Source organism: Pantherophis guttatus, chromosome 12 (assembly GCF_059756535.1).
Source record: "Pantherophis guttatus breed Tessera chromosome 12, ASM5975653v1, whole genome shotgun sequence".
In the NCBI taxonomy this organism is placed as follows: Eukaryota; Metazoa; Chordata; class Lepidosauria; order Squamata; family Colubridae; genus Pantherophis; species Pantherophis guttatus.
In genome coordinates this window covers 1,265,007-1,277,533 of record NC_142074.1, presented here as the reverse complement: position 1 = coordinate 1,277,533, position 12,527 = coordinate 1,265,007, and the positions used below count along the sequence as shown (strand labels likewise).

Below are 12,527 nucleotides of genomic sequence, written 5' to 3'. Positions count from 1 at the left end.
GGCTGTTGGTTTATTTAGGCTGTTTTGGAGAGCTTTATTTGGTTTGTGTGCTACGGTTGATGCCATGTAATAGAGTTAATAGAGTAAATGGTATATCCGAAAAAGCGAGGACAGCCTGTAGCTTAGAGGTTAATACACCTACCTAATATGTAGATAGCCCGGGTTCGAATCTCAGAAAGGGTATGGCTAGCTGACGAGAGCTAAATAGCTTGAAATAGATCTATACTAGTCTCCCTTTATTTCTTTGTCGGTAAAATATAAATTTAACATGTATTAGAGCAGTGATGGTAAACCTTTTCAGCACCAAGTCCCCAAACCGGAACGCATGTGCATGCGCACGCTGGAGTGCTGGCCATCTGGTCTTTGTGCATGCCAGAGCACCGGAAATCCAAAGACCAGCTGGCTGGCGTGCACATGCCTGTTTTTTGGTCCCATTCTGGGCTGTTTTCAGGCCATTTTTGCCCTGAAAAATGGCCTGGTTTTTTTGGCAGTTTTTAGGCCACTAGAAGACTAGTGGAGTGCATCCATGAACACCAACTATCAGGCAGAAGACATAAAACTTCTTAATTTCACAACACATAGACAGACTTGACCATAGTTTCAATTAGGAAACTGTGAGCATCCTAGATCAGTGGCCCCCAACCTTTGGGGAACCAGGGATCAGTTCCCGGGAAAGGTTTTTCCACAGACCAGAGGGGGCACGGGTTCGCGTGCTGCCTGTAACTTGCAGATGGGGATTCGCTTGTTTGTGTGGACCGGTTGCTGGCATTCTGTGGACCGCTGCCGGTCCAGAGACTGGAGGTTGGAAACCCCTGTCCTAGATCAAGCCAAGTCCAAAAACTCCAGAAAATTCCTGGAGAATTGGCACTGAGACAGATCTACCATCAACAGGTACATTGTGATAAACATCATCTATACCACGGGTGTCAAACTCGATTGCATCACATGACATATCACCACGTTTTTAGTCTTTGCAGAGCTGGGGTGGGTGTGGCCTATGCGTTGCCAGTTTGACACCCCTGATTCAAAAGAGACAATAAAAAAGCCCAAAGGGAACCCAAAAGACCAAAACACCTCATTAGCAATCAACACCTGTATGACTAGAGATTAACACCAAGGTTAACACTCCCCCAACAATTTTAAGAAGTAAACAAAACCACAACCAAGGAACTACCAACGCAGACAAACATGCTAACAGTAAGTAAACAACAGCCTAATCAAGAAACTACCAAGAACACATCCACAAGCCATTAGCAGATAATAATAAGAACAAACCCCACTCCTTTCTAGCACTGATGATGTTACTTAGTTTGGTAATGAAATGTCTGCAAGAAAGCTCAGAGATCATCAAGAACCCTACAGTTCAACCCCAAGTTACAAATATTTTTTTCTATTGGTAATCATGTTAGTTGTTCTATATTTTGATTCGCTGCTTTACCCCCGCCCCAAACCATCTAGTGGGGTGTTAGGTGATGAATAGCGCAAGTCTGGTGTTCCTTACCCCTACCTCTTCTGCAAGGCTTTATCCATTGACCCCGCTCCCCCATCAACATGGTGTAATAGTGAATAGCTTCATAAATATAAGGTCACTTGAATATTTTGAACAATTGGCGGTGGACACCCCCAGACTTGTTATCATGGGGGATTTCAACCTTCCATCAATCGGTGAAACGTCTGAGGTGGCTTGAGAGTTCATGGCTTCCATGACGGCCATGGACCTTACTCAGTTAATTCATGACCCCACTCACACAGGGGGACGCACTCTGGACTTAGTTTTTGTCTCTGGTCAGTGGTTGAGTGGCCTTGATATAGGGGATATAGCCATCGAACCCTTGTCATGGTCTGACCACTCGCTCCTTCAACTGGACTTTCTAACCGCTGCACCCCGCCGCAGGGAGGCGGGACCGACCAGGTGGTTCCGCCCCAGGCGCCTGATGGACCCTGATAGGCTCCAGATGGAGCTTGGGCCATTTCCTGAGACTGGCTCATGACTCGGCTGAAAACCTGGTGGCCGCCTGGGATAGTGCGGCTGCCGGGGCCTTGGACTGTGTCGTGCCTTTGCGGCCTCTGACCCGGCACCGAACTCACCTAGCTCCTTGGTTCTCCGAGGAGCTTAGGGAGATGAAGCGCCGGAAAAGATGCCTGGAGAGTAGTTGGAGGACCAGCCGCTCCGAATCCGACCGAACACTGGTCTGGTCTCATATTAAGACCTACCTAGCGGCGATAAAAGCGGCGAAGTCTAGCTACTTTGCCGCTCTTATCGCGTCATCAGATAATCGCCCGGCCGCCCTGTTTAGGGTGACCGGCTCCCTCCTCCACCTGGAAGTGCGGGATGACCCCTTGCAGGGTCGAGTTGAGGACTTTGTGCAGTATCTGTATGACAAAATCGCTCAGATTCGGGAAGGGCTGGCTCTGACTGGGTATGTCCAGACGGGATGACTGAGGCAGGTCTTGAGAGTGTTTCATGGGGGGAGTTCGATCCTGTGGCTCCCGAGGACATGGACAGGGTCCTGGGTCCTGGGACGGCTGAACGCGACCACATGTTTATTGGCTTCCCGGGAGGTGACACGAGGCTGGCTCCAGAAGATTGTTAACGCTTCTTTGAGTGAGGGGGTCCTGCTGGCCGCTTTGAAAGAAGCGGTTGTGAGGCCCCTCCTCAAGAAGCCCTCTCTGGATCCGGCTGTTTTGGCTAACTATCGTCCAGTCTCCAACCTTCGCTTCGTTGCGAAGGTTGTTGAGAGTGTGGTAGCGCAACAGCTTCCCCGGTACCTGGATGAAGCTGTCTATCTAGACCCGCTCCAGTCCGGCTTCCGGCCTGGGCACAGCACGGAAACGGCATTGGTCGCGTTGGTGGATGATCTCTGGAGGGCTCGGGATAGGGGTTGCTCCTCTATCCTGGTCCTGTTAGACCTCTCAGCTGCTTTTGATACCATCGACCATGGTATCATGTTGCACCGGTTGGCGGGGGTGGGGGGCACAGTTCTGCGGTGGTTCTCCTCCTACCTCTCTGACCGGTCGCAATCTGTGTTGACAGGGCTCAGCGGTCGACCCCGAGGCACCTTGCTTGTGGGGTGCCACAAGGGTCGGTCCTCTCGCCCCTTCTGTTCAACATTTATGTAAAGCCGTGGCTTCGGGGTGGAGTTCCATCAGTACGCTGATGACACCCAGCTGTACATCTCCACCCCAGGCCACCCCAACGATGCCCCTGAAGTGATGTCCCAGTGCCTGGAAGCCGTGCGGGCCTGGATGGGGAGAAACAGGCTCCGACTCAACCCCTCCAAGACCGAGTGGCTGTGGTTTCCAGCGTCCCGATATAGCCAGTTGGTGCCATCACTGACTATTGGGGGTGAATCATTGGCCCCCACGGAGAGGGCTCGTAACTTGGGCGTCCTCCTGGATGCACGGCTGTCTTTAGAAGATCATTTGACGGCCATGGCCAGGGGGGCTTTTTATCAGGTTCGCCTGATACGCCAGTTACGCCCCTTTCTAGATCGGGACTCCCTACGCACAGTCACTCAGACACTCGTCACTTCCCGCCTGGACTACTGCAACGCTCTCTACATGGGGCTCCCCCTGGGGTGCACCCGGAGGCTCCAGCTGGTCCAGAACGCGGCCGCGCGGGAGATTATGGGGGCGACGAGGTGCTCCCATGTGACACCTCTCCTGCACGAGCTGCACTGGCTTCCGGTGGTCTTCCGGGTGCGCTTCAAGGTGTTGGTGACCACCTTTAAAGCGCTCCATGGCTTAGGGCCGGGGTACTTACGAGACCGCCTTTTGCCACCAATAGCCTCCCACCGGCCAGTACGTTCGCACAGAGTGGGCCTCCTCAGGGTGCCGTCCGCCAGACAATGTCGGCTGGCGACCCCCAGGGGGAGAGCCTTCTCTGTGGTGGCACCCACCCTCTGGAACAACCTTCCCCCAGAGATACGTACAATAACAGACCTCCGGATTTTTCGTCGGGTCCTGAAAACCTATTTATTTCAACTAGCTAGGCTGGCTTGAGTTAAATTTTAAATTGATTTTAAATTGGGTTGTTTTAATTTACGGCCAAAATATTTAATTATTTTAAACTGATTTTAAATTTTGTATGTCCTGTTTTTTTTACTTTGGCTGTTCACCGCCCTGAGTCCTATTTGGAGAAGGGCGGTATAGAAATGAAAACAAATAAATAAATAAATAAAATTATTATAATTTTTAAAATGTTGCTATGACATGTTTGTATATTTCTTGTAGATAGTGAAAGTATGCCTGGAAATATTCCAGCCCCAGTGGAAAACAACAAGGAAGAGGTAAGAATAGAAAATAGTAATTGTATTGATATAACAATACATGGGAAATTATTTGATAGTTCAGCTTTCATCTTACTTTTATTAGATATTTCCAAATTTCTCTCAATTTGAGTTGTTTTGAATCCCAAATATTTCTTTTAAGTTTTAAACACTCCATTCCAAGTACCAAACAGCTCACCTTAAATGCAAAACCGACTTTTTGTCCATTTTTGTTTTAGGCATGAAAGACTTCTGAATGATCGAAGTGGGACATTTCAAATGTTAAACATTGTTTAACATCCCTATTTATCACTATTGAAATATGAAAAGTTGCATCTTCAGTTTTCAGGTTCACTTGGTAGCCTTGAAAAGTTTAGTGAGGGATTGTTATCGTAACGTGTCCAAAGCAATTCTTCTATACTTTGAAGTACTCTAACATTATGTATACCAGAGTCTCTTTCCAATCAAGCTGTTTTTGAACTGATGACTTTGTGGACACAATCATGTAGCTTGTTTGGCACCATTATGGATGTGGTTTGCCATATTTTTGTTCAGAGTTGTTTTTTCAACTTCCCAGTCTAGTCTAGTTGCCCTCACATATTAACTAGGCTTGATCCTGTTTAGCTTCCAACTCCAGAAAAAGAAGTGCCCCTTTGTTTGTGTGCTTGCATTTCTTTTTCTCTCTCTGTAAGGTCTTGCCTCTCCCAATCTTCGCAAGAAAGCAGGACTCTTGAAACTAAAGTTGTTCCAAAAGGAGCTTTTCTTGAAAGTCTTGTGATAGCAAGAGATCTAGGCAGGAACTAAATCTTCCCACTTAAAAATCAGCAATTTAAAGCAGTGCAAACCAAACCCCTCCCATAGCACAGCGATGCAGGAAACAGAAACTTCATATAGAGATCCCTCCAATCCTCCCCCCTCCCACTGGAATGCCAGCCTCCCAATAGAAATATAAGGGACCTGACTCTATTTCTACATATATATCTATCTATCTCTCTATATATTTAAATACAACTACGTGAATAAACTTGCAAGGATAGCAAAGCTTATTTTTCCTGTTTTTCCTAGTATTTTTGTTTTCCAGAGGAGCAATTCAGAGCCAGTCCATTTGTGACAAAGGCAGTAAATAAGAAGCTACTTTCAAATAAGAGACAGTCTAGGGAGGACTGACTGGATTACACAACGCAAGATATTAACTTCAGTTATTAACAGATTTTCTTAGTCCACACAGTCCAAGTGACTAATGAAACAGGTTAGGTTTGTGTAACACATTGAGCCGCAAAAAATCCTCTTAACTGGGCTAAGCATGTTGTGGGCAAGCATTTTCCGTATATTTCAACTGATTTGGCTAAACTGTGACTATGGCTGGGTCAGATTCATTATTGAGCATTCTCTAGGTGTGATGGATACAAATTCTTTTACCCCACTCCACTATTATCTGGGGATGAAGCCAGCTTTGTATTGTATTTATTTTAAAATTTCTATTCCACCTTTAAATCAGGAGTTCAAGGAGGTATATGTAATGTTCCTTCCTCCTATTTTATTGCTACCACAAAAAGTCTGTGAGGTAGGTTGAGTTGAGAGAGAGTGAAGCGAGCGAGTGAGTGGCCCTGTAGCTGAGGATGGACCGCAACCTCAGCCTTCCACTTGGATTCCAATACCATAATTATACTATACTGCTATATCATGTTCAGGAAGACTGTCTCTTTGAGATCTGCCCCACCTATGCTGGCAGAGCAAAATTGTTACCTTCTAGTTTTATACTTCATGTGCACACAGTACATATTTCCAATTTCCAGGGACTTGAGTATCCTAAGAATGGGTCTGTGTCTTGAACATCCTGTCTTGATAGGCACAGTGTGCAGACACATTCAAGAGAGTCATAACTGCCATGAGGCACTCTCCTTCCATACACCAAACATACATTTCTTGTGGGTTCACAGCATGGCAGGCTTTTCAGCCACTTGATGTGCGCAACTATTCTAGCTGAATATGGGTATAAGTGCTCCGTGTACTCCTTGTGTAATGTTGACGCTTTCAGTAACCATTTGAAATTATGATGGTGCTGAATGAGGGGTACTTAAAACTCTCAGTTGTGTCTGTGGCAGCACCTTGCAGGCCCGTGACCACCACTGGTGGCTTTCACTGCCAGCTTTCACTGCCAGAATCAGCGGTGATGCTGCAACTGCCTGGGATTTGCCTAAAGACAACCACAGGGACTGCTGCATCTGCCCACCTAAGTTGGTTTGATCACATGACGTTGCACTTAGTGACCAAGATCCCCATCCAGTCGGGGACTGCTAACATTTGGCTTCTTGATATATTCTTGTGAGAGAGATTTATTTTGACACAGAATTCTTTTTCTTTGTAACTGAAAGCAGCTCGATTGTTTTCAGTAATTTCACCCACGGTTTTTGCTTATTTTATACAGTGATTCTATAGTAACATCCAGCATACAAATTAGACACATTTCTTTATTATATTAAATATTAGGCAAAAATTTACTTACACATATTTTTTGCCTTTCCAATTTATTTTAACGCATCCAGTAATTAAAGCATACCTTTATGTAGTAATGAATATTTGTAGCTGAACTTTTTATGGTGTCTTAAGGGTTGAAATACAGAAGTAATTTGCATTCAAAGTAATATCTGAGATGATATGCACAGACAGAGGAATAATGATATTTTCATTTTGTATAAGAGGTTTGCATTTTTTCATATATAGGGTAGTAGCTCTTCTGAAAGATCCAAATCATTAGGATCATCGCGCTCCAAAAGGTTAGTTGGCATATTTTTAAATTTTTAATTTTCCTGCTTCTCTGAATCAGGAGATTGACTATAAGAATTGATAATTATGCTCAAGAGGTGATTTAACAGAAATATTATGGTGCACTTTTAAAAATAATTCATAATATTAATTTACCCATTGAATACAAATATTCTCAGATCTAAAATCCAGTTGCACAGAATTGACCTCATCCAGTTTTGGTCATCACATTACAAAAAAGATGTTGAGACTTTGGAAAAAGTGAAGAAGAGCAACTAAGATGATTAAAGACCTGGAGACTAAAATATATGAAGAACGCTTGCAGGAACTGAATATGGCTAGTCTAGAGAAAAGAAGGACTAGGGGGGACATGATAGAAGCATTCCAGTATTTGAGGGGCTGCCACAAAGAAGAGGGGGTCAACTTATTTTCCAAAGCATCAGAAGTCAAGATAAGAAGCAATGGATGGAAACCAATCAAGGAGAGAAGAAACCTGGAAATAAGGAGGAATTTTCTGACAGTGAGAACAATTAACCAGTGGAACAGGAGTTGCCTTCAGGAGCTTCATCCCTGGAGGCTTTCAAGGAGAGACTGGACAGTCACTTGTCTGAAATAGTATAGGGTCTCCTGCTTGAGCAGAGGGCTGGACTAGAAGTCCTCCAAGGTCCCTCTATTCTGATTGATTGACTATGTGGAATTATATATTATTATCAATTATAATTCTTTTAGTTGATTTTTTTTAATTCTTCATAAACTGTTAGATTTCTTGCATAAAAATATAATTTCAGGCTGTAATGTTGTGCAAATTTGGAGTTTTTTAAAGTTCTGTAATTTTATTAAATATGTACACGTGATATAATGAATATTTGTCTTTGCTGCTCATTCAGAAAACCCATAGTTGTAACGAAATATGTTGGCTCAGATGAAGAACAAACTTTAGACGAAACCATTATTCAAGATGTTTCAAATGAAAACTCGGAAAATGAAGTTGATATGAAAAGTTTGCCAAAAGGTAATTAATCTGTTAGTTTAGAAGTACTGTCAATATTAGAATATTTTCTTAGTCACTGAATAAACTTCTCTGTTCTTTCTTGTCTCTTCCATTTTGAAACTGCTGGCTGCTACTGATAAAAAGAATGGATTCTTGTTCAAGTAGCAGCAGTTCATTAATTTAAATGTATATTACAACAAATTGTATACAAATATAATATAAATTAAAGTTTTGGAGCAATTAAAAGAATATATTTGTAACATTTCACTTTTTAAACATGCCCCAATTAAGCAAGCAGGATTAAGTAAGCAAGAGTGATTGGGTGATTCAGGTGTGGGGCCCAGCAGGGTGGGAGTCAGGCCCCAGGCCTGTAGGGATCCAATTGGTGGTGGTGGGATGGAGTGAGAGAAGCGAGGCATTCCAGCGCCTGTAACTTCAGACTGAGATATCAGTAGCTTTTTTTTTTTTGAGGGGGGGGGGGTCTGCTGTAACTTTGAATGGTCGCTAGGCAACCAATTGTAAGTTGAAGTCTACCTATACCAGAGGTCTCCAACCTTTCCAGCTTTGTGGACAGGTGGGGGAGGGGAGAGGGGATGGTTCCATGCGAGCCGCTTGTGCAAGTGGGGATATGCACGCTCTCTTGCTGCTTCTGTGGCCTGGTTCCCCACAGCTCACAGCCTGGTAGTGGGCCATATCCCGGGGGTTGGGGACCCCTGACCTATACTCCTGCCACTTATTTTTCCCACAACAATAGCCTGTGAGGGGGGTTGGCCTGAGGGAAAAGCACTGGCCAGAGATGATCAGAATAGCAAACAAATTGAAGGCACATAATTGATAAATTGAAAGAGAATCTGCTATTTGGGAAGCTAAGGCTAAAGAACTTTAATTAGATAAATCATCAAGTACCTCTATTAGGGAGATAATGCATAGATAATCCATATGTAGAAATCATTAAATGGTATGTATAAGAAAAAACAGTTTAGTGGGAGAGTTTAATAGAGGGAACATGTAGCGTACATTCAGTTAGATAATTGAATACTATTGAAAAAGGAATTTAAAATACCTTTTAAAAAGTGATTGGTATGATTTCTTTAGTATAATCTATCATGTAAACATCCTTTTAAAGTGCCCACTGTACTCGCATTGGTAATCATCTGAAATTTCAGCCTCTGAAATCTCCGTTTGCAGGGCTACATTCGGAGTATAAGACGCACCCAGATTTTCACCTTTTTTTGCGGGAAAAGGTGCGTCTTATACTCCGAAAAATACGGTATATCTCTTGACTCTGATCACTCCACTCCACTCCTGGTGGGGGATTGATGTATTCTTATTAAATAGGGTGTGTTATTTGGAACCCTGATACAATATCCAGGTGTTTTGAAGGTAGTAGCAAAAGTTTTCTTTACAGCCTTAGCTTACAGAAACTGGTGTATTGTGTGTGTGTAGGGTTATGTCTATAGGTAACTATAAGGTTTCTTTTATATATGTACTGTTAATGCATGTATTAATGGTGTGCTGTATTTTTAAATTCTGTCACTTGGTCTGTGGACCATATATGAATAAATGATATTATAACTGTAATGTTGCTATACTGAAGTATAGGAACATTGGATGTTGCAGTTAATGTATAAATGTATATTGCACTATATTTGAGTACCTCTCTATGTGCTAATCATGTATTATCACATTTATTAGTGAACTATATAATCCATATATTAATGTAAGAATTTTGTCACAAATATATAACACTAATCATTATCTAATACCATGATACGATGATACTATTTGTACTCTGCATTGGTGTGAATGTACATGTATGAAAGATGAAGTAAGTGAAACTCATTAAAAGCAGGACAAAAAGGCAGAAAGGTTTACCCAGGAATATTTATTTATTTATTTATTATTTATTTATTAGTTCGTTTTATATGCCGCCCTTCTCTGGAGACTCAGGGTGGCTTACAATGCTTTAAGCAGTAGCCTTCATACTTTTATATATACCTGCTTAGTAGGGCTTTTTGCTGCCCCCCCTCCCCCGCGGTGTTCTATTTTATACAAAGTCAGCTTATTGCCCCCACAAACCGGGTCCTCATTTTACCCACCTCGGAAGGATAGAAGGCTGAGTCAACCTTGAGCCTGGTGAGAATTGAACTCACAGTAATTGCAGGCAGCTGGCAGCTAAGTGCTACTTTAACAGCAGTTTAGTCCGCTGCGCCACCAAGGCTCTTTTTTTTCACCTTATGCTATCATATTATCATATACAGTTAATAATTAGATATTATTCCCAGATAGTAGATGAGACATTGGCACCCCATAAAAATACCAGGAGAATTGAAAAAGTCTGCCAAAATAGGATTGACAAAGCCTTCTTTTGAAGATTTTTTAAAAAACCCTTTGGAATTATAGTGTTTTGGAGTAATCACAAAGGTTAGATAAAATGGCTAATCCTCAGGGCCCAATAACTGTATGAATACATGATTAAATTTGAACGTAGGAGTTCTGATTTCATAAATTTTATTGTACTTTTTAACTATAATTTTCTTAGGAACTATTGTTGTACAACCAGAGCCAGTACTTAATGAAGACAAAGATGACTTTAAAGGACCTGAATTTAGGAACAGAAATACTACTAAACTAAAACCAGAAGCTCAGAAGAAGCGAGGAGGTAATGCATTATGAATTACGTTAAATTCTATCTTTAAAATATTCCACATTGGTTATTACTTTGTGCGTATTGTATGTTGGTTTTCAGCAGGGTGGATTTGATTTAAATCGAGTTGATTAAATCACAATTTAAATCATGATTTAAATCACTAGTAAAAAGGCTTGATTTAAATCAACTCGATTTAAATCATAATTTTTAAAGAGCAACTGCCATCTCTGCTACTCCTTTGACCCACTGTTGACTCACCGATAGTCCCAGTGTTGCAGAATATACAGCCTCATGCTACAGAACTAAGCTCCATTTCATGCTGAATAAACTAAATTATTTATGTATCTTAAATAGAAAACTATCTTACGATAGATTTTTACCCCAAAAGTTTATTAAAATAAATTCGATAAAAATAAAAAAAATCCGATTTAAATAAAAAAAATCTGTTTTTTTTAATTTTTTTTTAAAAAATCATTGATTTTTATCCACCCTGGTTTTCAGTGCCTTCTGAACCTAAGATAGGTTAATAAGAATTACAGTAGTTGTGTTGCTGACTGGCACTTGGGAGTTAGGGCAGCGCTGATAGCCCAGCGATATAAGAAGACTACAAACTCTTTTCCTGTGGCCCTGGCTGCCCTGCCATTCACAACTGCTAGAAATCAGCATCATACTTCCTTTACATTTTGAGGTGAGAGGAACACAAAAAAGGTAAAATAATCTAAAATAATCTAAAAAGAAAAATTGTTCAGTTCTCCTCCAAACTAACTCAAGTTAAAAAAAATCTGTCCCTGTCCACCTTTGTGATACATCGTCTCCCATTTTGCATCCTTTTAAACCACAAAAGAAATCTCAGTGTGCAGAAACTTAGGTATCAGGTGTTGGTTAAGAAAAAGCTATCAAGAAAAGAGAAATATTTTATCAGCTGCTTAATGAACTTTAGGGATCTAATTGCTGTTAGGAAGTGTGTATTGGATGATGTAGTTTCTTATTCATGCCATATAGAAGATTTTAATGGTGTGCAAAATGTTTCTTGGAGAAGCAGTTCCTGTATTTCATTTATTTATTTGTTGAATTTGTATACTGCCCTTCTCCCAAAAGGGACTCAGGGCAGTGGACAGCCAAAATTAAAATACATACAATACAAAAGTTAAGATAGCTAAAATAAATTAAATCATATACAAATGTATATGATGTACAAAACAAATTGAGCATAGTTGCTCACTAATTGTTCGCTCTTGCCACTTAAAGGAAAAACCAGTGGCCACAAATCTTTGTTATTGTTCTATAATGTAGCTCAGTGTGTGTTTAGAATCTGCAACCTGAGAAAGTTGTGTATGGACTTGATGAATTAGAAATGTTTTGTGAATTACAAAACTAATTGTGAGACTGATGCACAAATCCCATGCAAATGGAAATCAGGCAAATCAGAACTGTATGTAGGCTTGAAAATTTGATAAATAAATATTAATTATTTTGAAAATGTGAAATACACTTTTACTTAGAAGTTGAAACTTATTTTTGTTCAGTTTGAGATCTTCCTTAAAAGCTTGTTAATCCTGTTGTCTTTATAAGTCATATAGCATTTATATGTAAATTTTTATAACAATTATCCTTTATTATTTATATTAATTATAAATTATAATTTAAAAGATATATACTTGATATCTACTTAGAAATGCTTATTCATATTATGATATTGAATTACAACTATAAAAGCTTAAGTGTAGGAAAATGTCTTAAAATGGAAGCTAATAATTGTATTCTTTATTTGTTCAATAGTATTTTTCTACATGCCTTGTAATAACCCCCATTCAGTGTCTTCCACATGTGCTTGATAATATGACAAAATTGT

At 41.0% G+C, this 12,527-nt stretch overlaps 1 protein-coding gene across 3 annotated transcripts in view; it reads left to right on the top strand.

The window, feature by feature from the left end:
* Nucleotides 1-12,527, top strand: part of ATRX (ATRX chromatin remodeler) — a 105,611-nt gene that overhangs the window by 16,415 nt on the left and 76,669 nt on the right. For all 3 annotated transcript variants that reach the window (XM_034435153.3, XM_087877435.1, XM_087877434.1), the window contains 4 exons: nt 4,234-4,289; nt 6,993-7,045; nt 7,922-8,046; nt 10,568-10,687. In XM_034435153.3, coding sequence (XP_034291044.1) covers nt 4,234-4,289; nt 6,993-7,045; nt 7,922-8,046; nt 10,568-10,687 — 354 coding nt within the window. The remainder of the gene's footprint in view (nt 1-4,233; nt 4,290-6,992; nt 7,046-7,921; nt 8,047-10,567; nt 10,688-12,527) is intronic.